The sequence below is a fragment of the Hyperolius riggenbachi genome, chromosome 1 (genome assembly GCF_040937935.1).
Source record: "Hyperolius riggenbachi isolate aHypRig1 chromosome 1, aHypRig1.pri, whole genome shotgun sequence".
NCBI classification, from domain to species: Eukaryota; Metazoa; Chordata; class Amphibia; order Anura; family Hyperoliidae; genus Hyperolius; species Hyperolius riggenbachi.
The window spans coordinates 268826954-268850374 of NC_090646.1; the positions used below are offsets into that span (position 1 = coordinate 268826954).

The 23421-nt window shown below is 45.1% G+C and overlaps 2 protein-coding genes across 2 annotated transcripts in view; both read right to left on the reverse strand.

Annotated features, from left to right (window-relative positions):
* Nucleotides 1-7191, reverse strand: part of LOC137547974 (coiled-coil domain-containing protein 158-like) — a 29098-nt gene extending 21907 nt beyond the window's left edge. Inside the window, exons 1-3 of the mRNA XM_068271128.1 lie at nt 7049-7191; nt 367-506; nt 121-177 (exon numbers count right to left, since the gene is read on the reverse strand). Coding sequence (XP_068127229.1) covers nt 121-177; nt 367-506; nt 7049-7144 — 293 coding nt within the window. The 5' untranslated portion in view covers nt 7145-7191. The remainder of the gene's footprint in view (nt 1-120; nt 178-366; nt 507-7048) is intronic.
* An 872-nt stretch (nt 7192-8063) lies between these two features.
* The window catches only part of CCDC158 (coiled-coil domain containing 158), a 65902-nt gene continuing 50544 nt past the window's right edge, over nt 8064-23421 (reverse strand). Inside the window, exons 14-17 of the mRNA XM_068232707.1 lie at nt 12827-12982; nt 10218-10330; nt 8718-8876; nt 8064-8240 (exon numbers count right to left, since the gene is read on the reverse strand). Of these exons, the coding sequence (XP_068088808.1) occupies nt 8064-8240; nt 8718-8876; nt 10218-10330; nt 12827-12982 (605 nt within the window). The remainder of the gene's footprint in view (nt 8241-8717; nt 8877-10217; nt 10331-12826; nt 12983-23421) is intronic.

The window sequence follows — 23421 nt, forward strand, 5'->3', positions numbered from 1 at the left end:
TTTTGGTTGGAGTTATGAAGAAGACATGCCTGCATAGATTGCTTGTGCCTCAGAGATGATTTTTTGCAGCAGTTAATATCGCAAGACATTTTACCTAAAAATAACCACCATTTTGCCCACCTGCTAAAGCTGTCCAGCCTTGAAATAGGTTCCATGGAGTCCCTTGTAAGGTCTATCCTGTGGGCAAAACACAAAATAGAGATTTAGCTAAATCTTCAGTGCTTCTGCTCATGTTGTGACAAATAAGTCCATAGAAGGTGACAATGCAAATCTCTAAATAAAGGTTCTGAAAATATATTTGTACAAAATGCCTAGTGCAGGATTGAATTACAACCAGATGTACATAACTCCGTTATTTATTCTTACTTGGAAATCTGGGCCGGCGGTGTATGGTCCATCTTACTCAGTTTCAAAGGTGCCTCATCTTTAAAGGGCAGGCAGGCTACGCTGTCTGAAAGATATATGACCTCCTCACTGGGCTCCACTATATTATCCTGAACAGATGGCTGAAACAGTAAGCAATTAAGGAGTTAGTAAAAAATCATATCTATAGCTCTGAAAGGAATTGTGATGCCTTTTCTCTGCAAGAAATCAATTCATCTGTAAGTTACTGGAATCAGCGATTCACTGCATTTGGTTAGAAGGCTAAATGACACCTGCAACATTGCCATGATTTACGTTTGCCCCTCAACCATATTCCACTCAAGACAGAGCAATGTCAGATGGTAGCAGGGAAAGCCAGCCTGAGAGTTTAAGGTTTCTGGAAAATACAGGGTGGGAGGAGGCATCCCAGCGTGAGTGTCGAGCTAGCCTTACCCGTGCTAACGGGATACACTGTAATTAACCTGAAGAAGCGGGTAAAACCTGAGAAACATGTCATTTGTTTTTGGTGTCCAATAAATTACTCTTAAACCTCCATACCGAGGTAAGGGCCTATTTCCATTAGTTCTGCATCAGTTTTTCTACATCCAGATTTCTGGATGTGGCCATTTAGCTCTTGTTTCCACTACACGCGGATTGTGGATGCAGAAAAACTGACTTCAATGAATGTATATGGGCCTGTTTCCACTAAATGTGATTTGCAGATTTCTGCACCATGCATTGTTTCCCATATAATTAACACGTAAGTGGAAACAGGCCCAGAGACACTCATTGGAGTCAGTATTTCTGCATCCAGAATCCTCGTGCAGTGGAAACAGGCCCTAAAACTGTCACAGTCAGACAGACAGACAGACAGACAGACAGACAGACAGACAGACAGACAGACAGACACACACACACACACACACACACACACACACACACACACACACAAACACACACACACACACACACACACACACACTTGAAGCACATCAAATTACAAATTGAACTAGGCAAATTCTATAACACTTCAGTGAATAAGTGAATTGTGTAGAGAAGAAAAGGAGTTGACAGGATACCTGCTTTCATTGGTCAAAGTGGACCTGAACTCTTGCACAGGACACAAGGAAAACACAGAGAAATGCACCCTGTGTGTCTAGAAAGTAAAGCCTGTCGATCTCTAGACACTCAAGAAATCACAAGTGTAATTTGAGCTCTCACCTGTGTCAGCACAGAAATTAGTCAGCCTCGCCAGACAGATCTTATATGTAAATTCGGGGGGTTAACCCTTTCTCTGCTTCCATGGAACCAGGAAGTAGACACACTTCAAATTTATTGCAGGAATTTTGTAAGCTGTAGCACATAAAATTTTTTTTTTTTTGAAAGTTATTTTGCAGCAGAGGAAGTTCTGAGTTCAGGTCCGCTTTAAATGAGGTTGTCAAACTACTCTATTGCACTTCACCTCTTCTTTTCAAATTCAGCTTGTGGGCACGTCGATAATAGGTGGTTGACTACATTCTTTATTACAGTAAAAACTATATGTCAGTTACAGTGAGATATAAAACTTGTAATTCACAGGAAGTGGGTGGTGACTACCGTATTTTTTGGACTATAAGACGCTCCGGACTATAAGACGCACCTAGGTTTAGGGGGTAAAAACCAGGGGGAAAAAAATTATACTAAACCTGGGTGCATCCTTGGCCCAGGAGTGTTTTATGGACTTTTTTTCTCCCCCCCAAGATGTCTGTCTGTTACACTGCCAAGCTACACTAACCCCTGCTGCCCCCACAAACTAAACTACACTTAACTAACTCCTGCTGCCCTCCATCCGCCCCCCCACCCAAGCTACACTGCACTACACAACCCCGCCCCCCTTCCTTTCTTTCCCCTGCTACACTAACTAAGCAGTACATTTATGGTACATTAAAGGAGATCTTACCAGCCTGGGTGGCAGTAGCTGGGTCCAGTCTGGGTGTCCATGCCATATAAATGATGGCAGCAGCACCAGTGTGATCCATGTAAATCATAGCAGCAGCCGCTGTAACTATGCACACTGCTTGTCCTTTGATCTTAATCCCCACAGCAGCGCGATCCACAATATTTCTATGTGGCATCGGAGACGCCACCGTTATCAGCATAGCCAGTCCTTTGATCTCACCCAGAAGCCGTCACCCGCTGTTATCTCTATGCCGGTCTTTTGATCTTGCCTAGAATACGCCACCCGCCTTATCTCTAATGCCAGTCCTTTGATCTTACCTAGAATACGCCACCCGCCGTTATCTCTATTCTCTAATGCCAGTCCTTTGATCTTGCCCAGCGCCAGACCCCAGTAGCACGATCCCGACTGACAGGCAATTTAGCCGCTCTAGTGGCAGAGTCCTTCCTTCCATACTAACTTGTTTACTAGCGCCCTCTAATGACCTGCGACGCACGTGCGCCGGGTCATGGGGTGACATGTAAACAAAGTAGTACGGAAGCCTGAGGACTCTGCCACTATTAGCAGCTGAATTGCCTGTCAGCTGGGATCGTGCTACTGGGGTCTGGCGCTGGGCAAGATCAAAGGACTGCCATTAGAGATAACGGCGGGCGGCGTATTGTAGGTAAGATCAAAGGACTGGCATTAGAGATAACGACGGTGGCGTATTCTAGGTAAGATCAAAAGACCGGCATTAGAGATAACAGCGGGTGACGGCTTCTGGGTGAGATCAAAGGACCGGCTATGCTGATAATGGTGGCTTCTCCAATGCCACATGGAAACATTGTGGATCGCGCTGCTGTGGGGATTAAGATCAAAGGACAAGCAGTGTGCATAGTTTCAGCGGCTGCTGCTATGCCGCTCTGGATATCGCTGCTGCCCCTCACTTACGACCTATTTTGCAGCAGCGGCCCTCTCCTATGGGGGACTTCACCTCAGTCACACCCCCAGACCAGAAAACAGGTCTGGGGGAGGGGTGGGTCTGCTCCTCTCCCCGTCCTGCACTTTCCGTGTCCTCACGCCACCCCCTTCTTTAAACTTTACATCCTTTGAGACACATGTTATCCGCCTCTACCATCCCCTTCCAGCAGTCATCGCAGTCCTTTACCGCCCCCCATCCACCTCCATTAAACAATTCCTGGACAACCTGGCCTCTTGGCTCCCACACATCCTCTCCTCTGACCTCCCCACAATCATACTTGGGGACTTCAACATACCCATGGACAGTCCTTACTCCCCTGAAGCCTCTCAACTGCTCTCCCTCACTACTTCCCTTGGCCTCTCCCAACACACCAATTCCCCCACCCACCGCGCTGGCCACACTCTCGACCTGATTCTCTCAAAATCCGCCACCCTCCCCAACCTGGACATCACACCCTTCCCCCTCTCCGACCATCACCTTCTCACTTTCTCCATCTCCCCATCATCCTCCCCCAACCCTCCTCCACCCTCAGGTCGTTGGCAGAGAGCTTTGCATAACCTAGACCCAACTGCACTAGCCAACCCCCTCCACTCCCTCTCATCCACCCTCCCTAACGTTACCTGCCCAAACCAAGCTGTGGCCAAATACAACCAGGCCCTTTCAGCAGCCCTAGACATTGCTGCACCCCCCACATTCCGCCCCAGCCGTCCCATCAACCCCCAGCCCTGGCACAATGCACACACTCGCAACCTCCAAAAACAGACACGCACCTACGAACGCAAATGGAGGAAATCCCGCAGCAACTCCGACTTCTTGGCGTACAAGGCCAACCTGCAGCTGTTCTATACCGCATTAACTGATGCTAAACAAAAATACTTTGCTGCCTTGATCGGATCCCAAGCCTCCAACCCTCGGCGCCTCTTCGCCACCTTCAACTCCCTCCTTAACCCCACCACTCCTCCCCCCACCTCCGCCCTCTCAGCCACTGATCTGTCCACCCACTTTACCGACAAAATAGCCAGCATCCGACGGGAAATCTCATGCCTCCACTCCACCACCTCTTCCTCCCCCACCAATACCTATTCCCCACCCCACCCTCCACTCACTGCCTTTACTCCTATCACAGAGGACCAAGTCAGCCGTCTCCTAGCCACTTCTCCTGCCACCTCCAGCCCCCTAGACCCTGTGCCATCCAAATGCCTCCGTCCTCACTTCCCTGTTCTGGCTCCTGTCCTCACCACTCTGTTTAACCTCTCCCTCTCTACGGGTACCTTCCCCTCTGACTTCAAACAGGCCACTGTACTTCCCCTACTTAAAAAACCCTCACTAGACCCCTCACTTCCATCCAGCTACCGTCCTATCTCCTTACTCCCTTTTGCATCTAAACTCCTAGAGCGTTTAGTCCACCAACGCATGACCCATTACCTTGACTCCAACTCCCTATTTGATCCCCTACAATCAGGATTTCGGCCAGGTCACTCCACCGAGACTGCCCTCACCAAGGTCGTCAATGACCTCACGCTTGCCAAGGCCGAAGGAAAATACACTATCCTTCTCCTCCTAGACCTCTCATCAGCATTCGACACTGTTGATCACTCCCTGCTACTCCAGTCACTGCAATCTGTGGGTATCCAAGACCGTGCCCTAGCATGGTTTTCCTCCTACCTCTCAAATCGCTCCTTCAAGACCTCCTTCAATGGTTCCTCCTCAACCTCCTTCCCACTTTCAGTTGGGGTCCCCCAAGGCTCTGTTCTTGGTCTCCTGCTGTTCTCCATTTACACCGCCTCCATAGGAAAACTCATCTCCTCTCTGGGTTTCAACTATCACCTATATGCAGATGACACCCAGATTTACTTCCATACCACTGACCTCTCCACCACCACCATGGAGAAGGTATCCTCTGGTCTCTCAGCTATTTCATCGTGGATGTCTGCCAGGTTCCTAAAATTAAACCTGGATAAGACTGAGCTCCTAATCTTCCCGCCCCGTGCTGCTTCACCCCCCACTGACCTCTATGTCACTGTCAATGGCACAATCATTCATCCAACCACACAAGCCCGCTGCCTGGGTGTCACCCTAGACTCGGCCCTCTCCTTCACCTCCCACATCCAAACCGTAGCTAGAGCCTGCTATTTCCACTTACGCAACATCTCCAAGATCTGGCCTTTCCTGACCCCAGACACTACCAAACTCCTTGTCCATGCCCTCATCATCTCCCGCCTGGACTACTGCAACTCCCTCTTGTCAGACCTTCCTCAAAACCGCATCGCCCCCCTAAAATCCATCATGAACGCAGCAGCCAGACTCATCTACTCCTCCCACCGCTCTGTCTCCACAACTCCCCTACGCAAATCCCTTCATTGGCTTCCAATTCACTTCAGAATCAACTTCAAGATCCTATGTTTGGCATACAAATCCTTACACAAGTCCTGCCCAACCTACATCTCTGACCTGGTCAGCAGATATACACCTGGCCGCCCACTTCGCTCCTCCAACGACCTCCTCTTAACCACCCCACGCATCTCGCACTCCCATGCCAGACTGCAGGACTTCACTAGAGCTGCCCCTATCCTGTGGAACTCTCTCCCGCTGCCCATCAGGCTCGCTCCCACCTTCAACACCTTCAAAAAAGCACTCAAAACTCACTTCTTCAAGGAGGCCTACATCAACTCGACACTACCCTAATCCTTTCTGCCAATAACTTCTTGATGCACCCCCTCCTTTTGTGTCACCAGCCCCTCCCTCTAGATTGTAAGCCTTTGGCAGGGCCCTCTTCCCTTGTGTATCATACTTGACTGTGTGCACTTTACCCAGAATTTGGAACTGGTAATTTTTACCACTACCATTCCAGTTTATGATCTGGCATTGTACTATTATCTGCATTGTGTGGTGTATCTTATTGCTATTACCTGTATTGTTGTATCTATGGTCCGTTACCTGTATTGTTCTGTCAACCCTGTTATCATTGTCTGTAAGCCTATTTATTGTACAGCGCTGCGTAATATGTTGGCGCTATATAAATCTAATAAATAATAATAATAATAATAATAATAATAATTTTACTATACAGGGAAACAAGCACCAGGGTAGGTTATATTCATTCGGACCATAAGACGCAGGTACTTTTTCTCCCCACTTTTGGGGGAGAAAAAGTGCGTCTCATAGTCCGAAAAATACGGTAATTGTAAAACCTCAGACTACTAACAGGAGACTGCTAAGGCACGAGGGGTCAAACGTCTATAAGTGTAGGTCCGCAATGGATTTTTCAATTTAAAAAGTAAATTTAGTGGCTTCATACATATAATTTACAATAATCATAATGATCGATTTGAGAAACTGACCTGTAGCATTTTTAATAGTTATGCAACACGTTTTCCAAATATATAAAGAAATGCAGCCAATGCTAAAAAACTGCAGGAACCTGTGTCTCCTCTATAGATGGGTCCTCTCCACTGCTCCATATATCTCATACATTCTTTCCCATACTCTTGTCCTTATCTGCAGCCATGTCAAGATGTGACTGGTCTTGTTGGGATCTGCCTCATACTACTGTACCTCTGTATATACACCTTTTTTGAGATAAAGCATATTTAAGCACAATTCATGGTTGATGGAGTATGCCAATCTAATTTATTTAGCACTGTATTGTGAATGACTCATTATAGTCAATGCTTCTCTAATAGCCCATTCATCACAGGGCCACAGACAGACAGAATTTTTGTGTTAGAAGATAAAATGATTGAGGTAAATATTGTACATTAGGATTTACTATGAAGACCATAGATTACCTCAGCAAACATTGAGACTTTAGGGCAAGATCTGACCAGCAGTTGGTATTGTGGTACATGAACATCAGTAGAAATAGGGAAGGATGAAGAAGCCATTATATAAGTTGGTTTGGCACATGTCTTAGAGGAAACTGGGACCTTCAGCTCCTATGAAGTAAACAGAGAATAAAGGAAATGTTAAAAGAGAGCTCCAGGATATTTAAAGTGAAAAGATCCATACAGTCATAAGTGCCATTTTTCTTTACTTATAATCTGCTTTGATAGGTTGCTGTAAACTAATTTTCTGCTTCTGTAAAGTCAGTTGAGTTTCCATAGCCTTTCAAAAGATGTTTTTGTACTTAGAATTGTGTTAAAAATGATAGGAAAAATCTCCAAGGCACACTCTATTTATTCTGTTTAGATTCAATTAGGCTTCAAGCTGTTAAAGCAAATCTGTGGAGGTTTGCATAACAAGAAACACTTTGTAAGGCTGTAAAGTATAACATCTTTCCACTTTAGCAGATTGGGCTGCTCTCACTAACGAGGCTCTGCTGATCCCCAGGTTGTGGCTTGGCTCCCTAGATTGGAACCCCAGCAATGCTCCCTCCTGTACTTTGCCATGCTGCTATCAGGGACTTGCCTAATGGATCAAGCGATGCTATTGCTCCCGCCGTGAGTCAGGCCGCTCCTTCCACTTCCGCAGCTGCGCTTGCGGCTCCTGCGCATAGCACTCCTGTGTCCTTCCCGACGGGGCTTCATGCATACATGTGGAGTTAGATTGGGGCATTGGAGCTGAACTGTGGGTGAATACTCTGCCAGGCCTCACAGCTGCCTTCTGTCATACCCACCTGCACTAGGTAAGCCACCTCTTGGCCCCCTGATGGCATCCTTACCTGGTGTTTGCAGTACCAATGACACCAGGCAATAATCACATGGTGGGCAGGAGCTAGCAGTTGTATCCTGTGTTTTCATTTGATCCTGGGCACACAAGGCTTAATTATTCTACAATACAGTCTTTAATAGAACACTGTAGAGTCTACAGTGTAGACAGAACAAAGACAAAACAATGATTCTGCAACCTGTAAGAAAGTTTTACGAGAAATGTCTTGGAAGATCTTGCCTTTAAGTCCAGTGTGTGCTGTAACCTCAGGCACATTATTTCTTGCTCAAGGTGCTGAATCACTGCTTGACATTCAGACAGCTGCAACATGGTCTGCAACAAACAAATCACAAATGAAGTCCATTTGGGGGTGACCAGAATTGCTTTTAAAAATGTAAAGGGGACAATTTCAGTACCAAAGCTTAAAATAATAATAGTAATAAAACATTTTATCGCCCTTCAATTTATATAGTTTGGAAAGGTTTGATTGGGCAATCTCTTCTCTTCTTGGGCCAGAGCAAATTTTCTCAGAAGAATGTTATGGTAAGTGAAAAGGCATAAAATACTCCTACCACTAATGCAGTAAATCAGTGAACTACAGTTGGTCTCCCAGCAACTTGAAGAAGTCGGCACTTTCTATATTGGATGTTATATTGGCAGCTAAGGAGTTTTCCCTGGGAAGGTGGCTACCCTCACTCACTTGATGCTCTGGAAGTTCAAACAGTCTGTATGCTGGGCACAAAACGGGAGCCTGATGGCCATTTTCAAGAGACTATTTGCAGATATAGATTCTGAAAAGTAAATTAGTACCTTATCGAGGGCAGCCTCTTTGTTTGCTACTTGCCCTTTCAGAGCCAAGTTCTCTGATTTAAAGGTCTGCATGGCATCGGACAGTTTGTTCTTCTCAGCTGCTTCACTGGCACATTTCTGCATTAACTTTGCTTTCTCCACTTTTAGATGCTTTTTATCCTTAGAATTAAATAGAAAAAGTTGAGATATTAGAAAATCCACTTCATTAAAATGCAGACAATAGGCTTCAGACAATGTACTTCTTTGGATAAAATCTCCTTCTGTATTGGGCATTTCGACTGCGTCTCCCTATTCATAAGCTCTCTATGAGGCTAAATAAATGCCGTTGTACTAATATGGAGATTGCTAAAAGCAAAGCCAATGCATTTATTTTTTGCATTAAGAGAGTATTATAAAGCCAATCAAACTCAACAGCTTTCATACAGCTAATGTATATTGTACTGGATGCGGACATACATTAAAAGAAACAAAAGGTAGATAACTGAGATAAACTTTGATGTATAAACCAACCAGGGGCGTAGCTAGACTTAATAGGGACCCTCTGCAAAAATGATAGCATGGGGCCCCCTTTGTCCCCGACATGCACACGCATGCATGGTGACATGCGGCTGGCGGCGGTGACTGGCGGTAGGGGAGGGGGATTGTGAGGGTGGCCTAGAGCCCGTTATTGTAACGGGCTTAGGTCCACTAGTATCTTTATAAAGAATAAAAGCCTTGTTGAGAATCCCCCATGAAGAGATGGACTAGTCCAAAACCTGTCAGTTCTGTCAGATTTTTATTACTCAATATAAGTGACAGCAACATAAGAGAAAAGTAATTTATGGCTCATTTTACATTATACAAACTTCTTGTTTGTATAGGTTTACATGTATTTTAAAATTTTTCGCAATAGTGGTCCTTTAAAAGCCAAAGTACATAGATCCTTCTGGAGCTCCATGTATACAAATTGCTATAGGTATAAACCTGGCCTCTGGGAGTTGCATGCTTTTGCATGCCCACCCTTGCACTGGAAGTAAGATGCAGCAGGATGAGTAGCAGCAAGTTAAAAAAACATGGAAGGATTAGACGCTACGATAGTAAAGGTGCCCGTAGATTACTGAAATTGGCGGCCGATCGACCATCCGATTCAATAATCGAATCAGGAAAAAATTGATGCTGCCAAGAGCATGCCCGATCGACGATGCGATCAACTGGTCGCATGTATCGATTGGACATGCTGGGAAAAACTCGGGCTGACATGCTTGACCAGGTGTGCAATGGTAACAGTGTGTCATAATCCCAAACACGACAGAAACCCTCGTCCACTGTTGTCTCCCCCCGTGCAGTTATACTTTACCTGCCACCGTCTGTGCTGCCGCTGTCCTCGTACTTCCTCGTGAAATGGTGGCATGTAGCCCCCTTGTATACATAACACTGCACCCCAGTCCCAGTCGACCAGCAAAAAAACATCCTGTCCAAATCGGTAATTTTTGTTTATATAAAGGAGTGGTGATCTGTTACCTTTGTTGCATTATTCAAGGCTTCCTCCAAGAAATGGATCCTGCTTTGTAATGTATCAATCTGCTCTCTCTTGGCAGTAATTTTCTTCTGCATTCTTGTTGCAATTTTAATAGCTACAAGACATTCCCACAAAATGTTAGTCACAGTTGTTACACAGTCTAATTATGGTAAATTTATTATTATTATTATTATAAATTGCTTATTGAGATTGTCTCTGTCAGTAACTAACACTTGCATATTTTACCTTGGATTGTATTTGCTTGGATGCCATTTAGGCGTGGTGGAAAATGCCAGTGTATGAAAAATATGATGACGCATTTATACAGCTCTCACACAATCATTATCAGATCTGGCCTTTACCATATATAAACAAAACTGCTGCAGTTGATGATTCACAGCCAAGAAGGCTCAATTTCACTTCCAACTTCCTGTTGTTCCCAGAAAAGAGGTTTTTGCCCATCCCACCCTATTAAAAGCTAAGGAAAAGTATTGAATATATAAAGTCAGCGCATGTCTATAGTAATACAGCTTTCGTCATTTTCTGGTATACAGGATCTTCGAACAAAAAGGTAAAGCAGCAAGGCTTACCAGATTCCAACAACCCACATTATAAGGTTGTAAACGAGTTTGATAGATGGTCCGCAGAACTTTCAAATGGTGTCGTTTCACCAGCGATGTTGCACACCACAGATTCCTCCGGAATATATTAGATATCCTGAGGTCACTGAGATTTGCCAAAGAGGAGTCCAGTAGGATAGTGACATGAAAGAGATGTACGGCACATCTAAGTGTAAACCCTGATGACGCAAGATTGCGAAACCGGTCGGGAAGGCGACAGGCAGCACCATTTTATTTGAGGTCTTCTATTGGACCATTTTATGCGCGCTACTTTTTCGGGGTTCCCAGTGCACGGGCCCCGTATGTGAGTTTCTTTTATCCTTGTTTTTAAATTGTTTTACTTGTTATGTAATAAAGATGGTTTACACTTAGATGTGCCGTACATCTCTTTCATGTCACTATCCTACTGGACTCCTCTTTGGCGAGTCTCTGCGACCTCAGGATATCTAATATATTCCAGAGGAATCTGTGGTGTGCAACATCGCTGGTGAAACGACACCATTTGAAAGTTCTGCGGACCATCTATCAAACTCGTTTACAACCTTATAATGTGGGTTGTTGGAATCTGGTAAGCCTTGCTGCTTTACCTTTTTGTTCGAAGATCCTGTATACCAGAAAATTACGAAAGCTGTATTACTATAGACCTGCGCTGACTTTATATATTCATTGCTTGTGTGGACTTTTGGACATTGTCCTTCTCGGCTGCGGTCGCCTTCTGCCTTGGCGCTGACACTTGTTGTTTATTTAAGGAAAAGTATTGCTGAGTGCTGATTTTTGTTCCCTGGCTGCCCTAAACATTCGAAGGGAAAAATCTAATAGGTCACTTGGCTTAAAGTGGACCTGAACTCTAGCACAGAGCAGAAGGAAAACAGAGAGGAATGCCCCCTGTAAGTATTTAGAGAGCTTAGTCTAATTTTCGCTCACCTATGGCAAATCACAATTTGTAATTTGATCTCTCAGCTGTGTCAGCTGTCAGAAGACACACTGCATATTTATTGCATACATTTTTTTTCAACAAGAATTTCATTGAATAAGCAGTAGGTACAAAAAACGGCCATCATATAGGTAAGTACTCAATGGAAGCTACAACAGTTCCAAACCCAGAGCAAAATGCACAGTGCTTGTGAGAATAACAACAAAATAGCGATAATAAAGAACACATATATCCATTAGGCAAACATAATAAGCAAGGTGACCCGTATCATGTCGGGGAGAGCCTCTATCAAACCATTGTGGTGAACTGGTCTTCCTGATCTACTAAGAAAAAAGTGATCTTCTCAATCCAGTAACACTCGTTTATCTTATTCATTAAGGCAGGAGAAGGTATGGAGGATAATTTCCACACCCTATGGAATTTGGACACATTACAAAAATTAACAGTTTGTTACCATACTTGTAACATAGAGAGTTGGATTTAGTGAATAAGACCACTCATGGAATGAGAGGTTTTACCGTCTCAAGAACAGACGATACTAATCGAACACGTTCAGACCAAAAATTCTGCACCATGGGGCATTCCCACCAGCAATGGAGCTGAGGAGCTGGTAAACCGCACCACCTAAAACAAAGATCAGATGATGGCCAACCTGGATTAAAAAGGGAGGACGGTGATCTGTACCAGTAATAAAGAATCGTATAACCTCTCTTTCTAGTCAGGCTATTTCTTGATGACCTGGCAAGGTCCAAAAACACGGACTCCCAATCTTTGGATGTCCATACACGTTGCAGCCTGTCCTGCCATTTTAGCATTGCGGGAGTAAACTTGTCTAGATTATTATACCAGATCTCAGCATAGAATAGGGGGATCAACCCATGAGTAGGTCTATAGAAATGAAATTCCGTCTCTATAGGTGGTAGGGGTCTCTCAAGTCCCTCCCTCACACAGCTCTGTTCCATAAATAAAGCTTTTCAGTTATTAAACTCATAAGCGTTCTAAAAATGTCATTTATTTTTTTGTTCCTGATGACTTCTCGGATCAATAAACACCTTACCATGGCCATCACAGTCCTCCACTGTCTTCAGAGTGTTTTTGGTTCCCACTAGTTCTGCAATAGTTGCCTGAAGTTGCATTTTCAGTATTGCAGTTGCATTTTCTTTATCCTCTCTGTTCCAGCTTTCACATTTCCTCTTCAATGACTCATAATTTTCTATAACAAACACAAAAATTACACACAGATGCACCAAGGTTATGCTCCTTCAAAGCCTTACCATTTTCTATCCACTGTTGTGGATGTAGTCAATACTTGCTTCTCCATCAAGAAAAGGTGTATAAACCATTCCCCATGCGGGGACAATACAGGACCCAGAATGAGATATGCATTGGGCTCTGGCTTTGAATAATATCATGCAAATAGAACAACTAATGGCCTTAAACAATAATAAGATAAGCGATATTTATTGGTCTTTGGTTAGCCTGGTTTGACTTTAGAGATTTCAAATGATACCAAATCATTGGCCAATCAAACCTCGGGAGTGACTCAGAGTCTGTACTGAGGGTGTACCCCCAAAGATATACGAGGATGTCTCAGGCAATATGGACCTGTGTCCATATTGCCTGAGACATCCTTGCATATCTTTGGGGGTACACCCTCACTCAATCCATCCTTCCAGGAGACTAGTAGCGCTACCCCTCCTCCCTTTGGTCTAGAACCTCTAAGTAATTTCTTTGTGAACCTAGCCAAAATGTGAGACAGAAGAGGACGCAAGCAGCTGCATGTTTCAGTTTAAGTTTTTTTCTTTTCTTCTTCTTTTTTTTTCTCTGTATGTGCCATATCTTCCTTAGTATACTCAAGGCGAATGTTCATAGGGTACGGCCTTCTGGTGGTTAGGACTATTCTAGTGGCCTTCCCTGTTTCACCCGCATGCCAACAGTTTGGCTCTACAACTTTGGCACTGTGTAACTTGTTGTACATTTGTTTACATAATAATAATAACAACAACAACAACAACATGTAATGGTGGCCACTAATGATCCAATCTTTTTCATCCACTCTTACCATTTTTATGTAATAGAAGGTGCCTAAATTATCCATTCAATATATTCACCATATTTACCCTTATACTATATATACACAATGGGTTGCAAAAGTATTCAGCCCCCTTGACGGTTTCCACTTTTTGTCATATTACTGCCACAAACATGAATCAATTTTATTGGAATTCCACATGAAAGACCAATACAAAGTGGTGTACACGTGAGAAGGGGAACGAAAATCATACATGATTCCAAACATTTTTTACAAATAAATAACTGCAAAGTGGGGTGTGCATAATTATTCGGCCCCCTTTGATCTGAGTGCAGTCAGTTGCCTATAGACATTGCCTGATGAGTGCTAATGACTGAATGAATAGAGTGCACCTGTGTGTAATCTAATGTCAGTACAAATACAGCTGCTCTGTGAGGGCCTCAGAGGTTGTCTAAGAGAATATTGGGAGCAACAACACTGTGAAGTCCAAAGAACACACAAGACAGGTCAGGGATCAAGTTATTGAGAAATTTAAAGCAGGCTTAGGCTACAAAAAAATTTCCAAAGCCTTGAACATCCCACGGAGCACTGTTCAAGCAATCATTCAGAAATGGAAGGAGTATGGCACAACTGTAAACCTACCAAGACAAAGCCATCCACCTAAACTCACAGGCCGAACAAGGAGAGTGCTGATCAGAAATGCAGTCAAGAGGCCCATGGTAACTCTGGATGAGCTGCAGAGATCTACAGCTCAGGTGGGAGACTCTGTCCATAGGACAACTATTAGTCATGCAGTGTACAAAGTTGGCCTTTATGGGGGAGTGTCAAGAAGAAAGGCATTGTTAACAGAAAGCATAAGAAGTCCCGTTTGCAGTTTGCCACAAGCCATGTGGGGGACACAGCAACCATGTGGAAGAAGGTGCTCTGGTCAGATGAGACCAAAATGGAACTTTTTGGCCAAAATGCAAAACGCTATGTGTGGCGGAAAACTAACACTGCACATCACTCTGAACACACCATCCCCACTGTCAAATATGGTGGTGGCAGCATCATGCTCGGGGGGGGGGGGTGCATCTCTTCAGCAGGGACAGGGAAGCTGGTCAGAGTTGATGGGAAGATGGATGGAGCCAAATACAGGGCAAACTTGGAAGAAAACCTCTTGGAGACTGCAAAAGACTTGAGACTGGGGCGGAGGTTTACCTTCCAGCAGGACAATGACCCTAAACATAAAGCCAGGGCAACAATGGAATGGTTTAAAACAAAACATATCTATGTGTTAGAATGGCCCAGCCAAAGTCCAGGTCTAAATCCAATCGAGAATCTGTGGCAAGATCTGAAAACTGCTGTTCACAAATGCTGTCCATCTAATCTGACTGAGCTGGAGCTGTTTTGCAAAGAAGAATGGGCAAGGATTTCAGTCTCTAGATGTGCAAAGCTGGTAGAGACATACCCTAAAAGACTGGCAGCTGTAATTGCACCAAAAGGTGGTTCTACAAAGTATTGACTCAGGGGGCCGAATAATTACGCACACCCCACCTTGCAGTTATTTATTTGTAAAAAATGTTTGGAATGATGTATGATTTTCGATCCACTTCTCACATGTAAACCACTTTGTGTTGGTCTTTCATGTGGAATTCCAATAAAATTGATGCAAGTTTGTGGCAGTAATATGACAAAATGTGGAAAACTTTAAGGGGTCCGAATACTTTTGCAACCCACTGTATTTGGTAAAATTGGATGAAAATTGGATCATTAGTGGCCACCTAAACAGTCATGATCTCTTTCTATGATGTTACACCCATTTGCCTACTGTCAGTAGCATTGTCTGAACACCTTTCTTTTTGGTTGTAAACATTTTCTTAATAAAAATATTTAACGAGATCTGCAAAGGGAGTCCATCTGTTTTGGGAGAGAAATTGATAGCAAATTAATTTGTTAAGGCTCGTACACACGCCTGATCAAAGGCAACGACGGGTCCGTCGTCACCTCCTGCTGGGCGGGTTTTCAGCAGACAGTACAGCGTGTGTACAGTCTGTTGGTGGACTGATACGGCTGTTTCTGAGCTCAGAAACAGCTTTATCAGTCCACCGGCAGACTACACACGGTGTACTGTCTGCTGAAAACTCGCCCAGCGGGAAGTGACGACGGACCCGTCGTTGCCTTTGATCAGGCGTGTGTACGAAGCTTTAGTCCTTGCTTTCCAAAACCAACTCTGGGCCCGTGAGATGTGAGAACAAAAAATATTTATTTTGACAGGATTTTCATTTTAGGGTGAGACCATGCTGCTGTCTGTGTGACTTTTCCTCAGAGCACACCCCAACATGTATGAAGGAAGTGATGAAGAAATCTTCCTGCACACAGAAAAATATGGTTAAGAGTCTGAAACTTTGAGCTATATAAAGCCAAGTACTGGAATTATTATTATTTTTTTTACACAGCAAAGGAGACCACCGTTTACAAAGTTATGATACAATGCTGCTTTATATGAAGGTATCCTGCCCTCTTATTTTAAGCAAAGGGTGCAGTTGATAGCCAATGGTCAGTTTCCTGAATGCCAAGAAATCTTGTTACCTTAGTACAAGCTGCTCCATAGCCTCTTGTATACTGTATAGGACAATTCTACTCTTCCTAAAAGGTACTGAAGCCGTTCTGGTAAAAAATGTGATGGAGCACCAAGGAATGGTCCACACTGCACTGAGAAGACAAAGGGTGAAATAGGTCTGTCCTCTAAACCACATAACGCTGCCTGGCATCCTCATTTAGTCATGCCCATCACTCACACAAGCAAGTCCTTAGCCACCAAGGCTATTCAGAAGGACTGCAAGCACATAGAGAGACCTGGATCCTGGAACTAGGAATCAGCCATACTGCCTGACTATTCACGTCTATCACTTTTCATTGTCTTGATGTTTCCGGTTTCCTGAGCAGAGCAAACTCTCAAAGCATACCTGTGCTGAAGGGTTATTGGAAAAATTATTGCTTCTTACATCAATACATTTTTTGCTTTTGCAGCCATTGGCCTGTGTAGCACACTTTTTTTTATTATTATGTAAACGCTCTCAGCTATACACGTTTACTACCTGTTAAGATAATTTTCTGTTTTATGCCCTTCACATAATTATGAAACAAAATATATGTAATCAGACATAGCCTGTAGGAAGAAAAGCACATTCTCATTTGGAAGGCTCCCATTGGGCTCGGTCTTATTCTTTACTTTTTAGATCCCTTCTACCCTGGAGCAGCTGTGATGAGTCAAAAATGTCCCCATCCTTTAATGTCTTTTTGCCCCAAAAAGGGGCAAGGGGAATTGGTTAGAAGCCTCGTCAATCAAAGACACTTCCAAAACCTTCCCATACCAAGGCAGAGAGGGCAGACAAGAGCCAGAGCCTCGCTGGTCAGATGAGATTATCCTTTTCCCCCTGCTATAAGCATTACATCATAGTCCAAAACAGCACTCCGCATTCATGTTTTAAACAGAAAGGATTAGCACCAAAGTGGAGAATGGTTGAGGCTGTTTAATCTCTGCTGGTGGCAGCAAGTTCCCACTGTTATACTAGCACTGCACAACATAGAAGAGCATAATTTAATCACAGTTTGGGCAGCGTCTTTCCAAGCCACTCAAGCTGTGCAGGTGATTAACCACCCTAGCGTTCTAATTCCCCAGGATTTCCGTGCAAAAAGTGGTACAATTAATTTTCATAACCTTTTTTCCTGTAACTTACCAAAATGAGTCAAGCAAGAGTTTAGTATACATTATGAGTATAATGAAAGTGTCAAACACAAATTCTTGTCAAAAATAAAATAACATTTATTAATGACAAACAGAAATAGCTTGCATTTTTGATCAATGCAGAAATATGCAGAAATAAATAAATGGAGGCAGAAAAAAAAAATATACAGTCTAGAGGTTTACCCCTAAAACACCTCTTTTGTATGGTACACCTTGAAGCAAGGGATTGCACAAAGTGCCACATCACAGTCCGGGCAATAAGTACGGGTCTCCTTGCGCATTTTTTTCCCGTCAGGGCCTTTTTTGGCACAGCAGACCACACACCTTCTTGTAGGTTGTTCCTTGTGTGCGGTCGGTGGCAAATATTCTGGAAAGTGGCGTCCAGAAAGTCGTGCCGGGCTCACTACATAAGACGCTCTGCTCCCCGGTCTAGCTGCTGATTCCGGTGGGGGATGCTTTACGCATATGGCTTCAGTAAGTTTCCACACAAAATCATAGTGCAGTACAGGCCTGTCACCGTTTTGTTTGTAAAGCACATATGCGTTCCATGGGCACTGTTCCAGTAGGTGTCGGAATTTTTCTTTATTTATTTCCGCTGCTGTTTGCGGACAGCCAGGTAAAAAGTCATGGCTCCATCAGCCCTGTCCACACCTCCCATCGTGTGGTTGTAGTCCATGACTGCTTTGTGCTTGTCCACCTCCTGTCTACCTCTGGTAGTGGTGCGCACAGTTTCAGCATTGTGCACTGTGCTGAGGATGCACACGTCCGGCTTGTCCCTCCACCACAGAGCCATGATTTCGCCCTTCTGCCAGGCAACAACCTCTCCTTTCTTCAGCTTCCTGGCAGAAAAGGCCGGTGGCTTATGGCGTCGGTTAGGCCTCACCATACCATATGCGTCAGTCTTGTGCTGAATCAGGTGGTCGTACAGTTCTAGGGAGGTATAAAAATTGTCCGTAGTAAGACAGTACCCCTGATGCAGCAATGGCTCGATAAGCGTGAGCGCTGAAGAGGTAGCACACCCAAACTCACTGTATTGCGGTGCAAATTTGGTGCCTTTGCCTGTGTAGATAACAGAGTTCCAGATGTATCCAGACTCACAGAGCATGAAGGACTTCATCCCAAAGCGGACCCTTTTGGATGCAATGAACTGCACCCAGCTGAGTCTCTCCTTGTACGCCATGAGACTTTCGTCCACAGTGATGTCTCGATCCGGTACGTTGGCCCCCTCTGAAGTTGGCAACAATGAGCTGGTATATCTCCCAGATCTTCTTCAGCTTGGGAGCGGGATAGGTGGCCTCATCAAAGTCCTCATTGTTGCTGAAGTGCAGGTACTTCGTGATGAGGGTGAAGCGGGGCTCGGACATAACAGATCCAAAGAAAGGTGTGGTGAGGATCTTGTTAGTGGTCCAGTACCACTTCTGCAGCGGCTTTCCCAACACTCCTTGGAGGATGATGAGGCCCAGGAACACCCAGATGTCATCGCAGGTGACAGGTTCCCATTTCCTGCTCCTAGAGAACCTCCTTTGAGGAGCATATCGATTGGTCTCCTTCACAATCTTCTGGATGACCTAATTGGTGAGAAACAGCTCCAAGTAGGACAGCAGGCTGTGGTCACATGCGATCTTCTGCCCAGGTACCCTAGTGAAAGGGAACCTGGGTGGCAGAGCCTGCCGACCGACTCTCCAGCTCACACCAAGTGCGTGCAACACTCACTGGCTCCTCGTCACTGCTCTCGGACTCTGAAGACAGGTCACCGGGAATCTTGCTGTCCGTAGATTCCTCAACGAGTGACTGCTCACTGACGCTTCCCTCCAGGACATCCAGCAGCTCCTGGTCACACAGACGCCTCCGGGAGCTAGAGGCCATGACCCCAAGCAGGATACAGGGTCAAAGGTCAGCGACAGGAAAAATATCAGAATCAGAATTCTTTATTCGCCAAGTGCGACAGGCGCCGCACCCGGAATTATTTGTGGACACAGGCAGTTGGCATGGTGCAATAACACAGCAGCATAAGAATTTACGATACAAATAACACAACAGGATAGTGCAAGTTACAAATTACAATGCGTAGTATTTCAGTTATCTACATTCTATACAGTCCCATTTTTTACACCGCAGGGCTTAGTATTTATGGCAACCATATTGTGCCAGCATTTGGAAACAGTCATAGGGCTGTGATCGTGCACTGGTGTACCAAGGAGCAGGGAGGGGGCTGGAGGATGGCTTTTTAGAGATGGTCTGAATTGAGGAGGGTGATCGCCTGAGGGAAGAATGTATTTCTGCGCCTGGTGGTTTTGGTGAGAATGGACCTATAGCAACGCCCTGAGCGGAGGAGGTTGAAGAATTGATTGCCAGGGTGGGAGGGGTCATATATGATCTGGTTTGCCCTTGACCTCATTCTGTTTGAGTGGAGAAGGTCCAGTGGAGGCAGGGAAGACCCGATGATCTTCTCTGCAGTGTTGATAACTCTCTGGAGTTTGAGCCTGTCCCTTGCGCTAGCACCTGAGTACCACACAATGATGGAGGAGCAAAGGACAGATTCAATGGTCGCTGTGTAAAAGCTGGTCAGAAGTACCCTTGGCATTCCAAACTTCCTCAGCTGTCTCAGAAAGAACAGTCTCTGCTGGGCTTTCTTTTGTGTCGTGGAGATATTTACATCCCATCTCAGTTTCTCGGTGATGGTGGTGCCTAGGAGCCGAGCGCTTTGAACCCTGGTGACCTCCATGCCATTGATGAAGATTGGGCAAGGTGTTGGGGCGTTCTTCCTGAAGTCCACTATCAATTCCACAGTTTTTGCCGCATTTAGTACAAGCTTGTTGTCCGAGCACCACCTGAGGGTCCGCTCAATCTCGCAGCGATATTCAAGCTCACCGTCATCCCCGATGAGACCTAGAATGGTAGTGTCATCTGCAAACTTAATTACCTTCACTGTGTCAGCAGATGAGGTACAGCTGTTTGTGTACAGGGAAAAGAGCATCGGTGACAATACGCACCCTTGCGGAGCACCAGTGTTGGTGGTTCTTACACTGGAGGGGCGGCTGCCAAGTCTAACTAGCTGTGTCCTGTTTGTGAGAAAGTCCTTGATCCAGGCACATAGGGTGGGGTCCACACCGAGTTGTTTCAGATTGTCATGCAGAATGTGCGGACAGATGGTATTGAATGCGGAACTGAAGTCCAGGAGGAGGATCCTGGCATATGACTTGGGTTTGTCCAGGTGTTCAGTGATGTGTGCAAGAATGATGTTAATGGTGTCGTCCACGGACCGGTTGGCCCTATATGCAAATTGGAGAGGATCTAGTAGGGTGTTAATGTGGTTCTTCAGAAAGGATAGAACCAATCTTTCGAAGATCTTCATGATGATTGGAGTTAAAGCAACAGGTCTGAAGTTGTTTAGATCTGTGGCTCCTGACTTCTTGGGAACTGGAATGATGTCAGCTTTTTTGAAACAGGAGGGGACTTTGCCCAGCTCCAGGGACCTGTTGAAAACGGAGGTGAGGACTGGGGCTAGCTGACCTGCACAGGTTTTCAGACAGGATGGGGATATGCCATCCGGGCCAGAAGCCTTCCTTGTCTTTAGCTTCCGGAGGTGCTTTAGTACATCGGCCTCCTCGACTGTGGCCAAACCAGAGTGCGAAGGAGAGAAGGGGAGTGGATGTCTGAGAGAGGATGTGGGTGCCAGATCCTCAGGGGGGATGGGTTCGGCCTCGAACCTGCAATAGAATTGATTTAGCTCCTCAGCTAGTGTGGTGTTTGGAAGTGTGTGCTGAGAAGGGAGCCTGAAGTTTGTGACGGCCCTTACACTTTTCCAGACCTCGCGAGCGTTGTTGGACTGAAGGTTAGTTTTCAGCTTGTTGGAGTAGTCCCTCTTTGCCACCTTCAGCTCCCGTTTTAAGGTGTTTCTGGCCTCCCTGACCTCCTCTGGTGTGCCTGATCTGTGGGCTTCCTCTTTTGCCTTGCATAACTTGTGTAGTCTGCCGTTGAACCAGGGCTTATTGTTTGGGAAGATCTTAATGGTCGCCGCTGGAATGCAGGTCTCCTCGCAGAATCTAATGTAGGAGGTGACGTTTTCTGACCATTCCTCCAGACAGGGAGATTCCAGGGCTGTCCAATCAGTGCAGTCGAAGCAGGCCTGAAGTTGCCCCATTGCTTCCTCCGTCCATTTTTTGATGGTCCTGACTAGCGGCTTTGAGGTTTCAAGACGCCTTCTGTAGGTGGGGATCAGGTGGATTATGCAGTGATCAGAGCTGCCTGGAGCAGCTCGGCTAGTAGCCCTGTACGCATCCTTGAGGACTGTGTAACAGTGGTCCAGGGTGTTCTGGTTCCTTGTTGGGCAGGTGATGTGTTGTTTGTATCGAGGTAGCTCTTGCCGAAGGTTTGCCCTGTTGAAATCTCCTAGGATGATGAAGAGGGAGTCAGGGAGGGATGTCTCCCACCATGAGATGACATCGCTGAGTGTGCGCAGCGCATTGCTGGTGTCAGCATCTGGGGGGGATGTAGGTGCCCGCAAGGACATAGGAGTTGAATTCCCTGGGAGAGTACTGAGGCCTGCAGTTAATGAGTAGAAGCTCAATGTCAGGGGAGCAGCTTCTGTGCAGGATGGTTGTGTTGGAACACCAGGTAGAGTTGATGTAGAAACAGACACCTCCTGCCTTGCTTCTCCCCGAGAGTGCATGGTCGCGGTCTACACAAAAGAGATCGAAGCCAGGAGATGAAGGGAAAAAAAATATCCAGCAAAGACAAGCACACAGAGATTAAAGCAGTCTTTAGAAAGACTAGAACTGCAATACTGTATGAAGTAAAGGCAGGAAATCACTATCAAAGCACAGAAATAACAAGAGTTAGCTGACAAACAGACTAGCAATTGGACACTGAGGACTCTGAAAGAGGAAGAAGTAGTAACAGCCCACCCTTTCTATACTGTGTACAGGTGTTTGCTAACAACTTTGAATTACAGTAATGTGATAGGATTTACTGTGGCTGTGTGTAATGATGTAAGTACTGATGCAATTAATGCGCCGCCCAGCAGGGGGCGCATGATCGGCATCATGGGAAGGAGCTGGGCATCGCCATCTTGCCTTTCAGGCAATCAGGCCAGAGGAGAGGGAAGGGAAGCCTGGGAGGGAGAAGCCCGCAGCAGCTGCTGGATGCAGCGAAAGCGCCGCTGATCAGAGCGGTGAGTGCCTGACACTGCATGACGAGCTGAGCTCATCTGTAACGTTTTCAGCAAGTTTTGTTTGGATGAGCTCAGCTCATCCATAACGCTAGGCTGGTTAATAAAAGTTCAAGCTTATATAAGTGAACTGGTAGAGACAAGAACTAACATTGGAGACCAGAGCTCGGTTGTTGGCTGGAGTCAGCAGCTATTCAAATAGCGCCCACAGGCAACACTAACACTCCAGAGAGGCCTACTGAGTACATCTGCAGTTCTCAAGTGATGTGAGCTCAAGAGGATAAAAGCACTATACAACTGTTAACCTTTCTTTTCTCATGTCATATTCAGGTGCTTGTTGCATTCAGAGACATTTAATTAGTACAAAGTGTGATTAATGGTGTCTACATGAATGCAGCTTGCCAAGCTAACTATAGTGGGACTTTTTTTTTTTTCTAGACGTCATTTAACCCATTCGCGTTCCGTCGTTTTCACTTGAGAAATGTTCACCTCCCATTCATTAGCCTATAACTTTATCACTACTTATTACAATTAAGTGATCTATATCTTGTTTTTTCCGCCACCAATTAGGCTTTCTTTGGGGGGTACATTTTGCTAAGAGCCACTTTACTGTAAATGCATTTTAACAGGAAGAAAAAGAAAAAAACTGAAAAAATTGATTATTTCTCAGTTTTCAGCCATTATAGTTCTAAAATAATACATGTCTCCATAATTAAAACT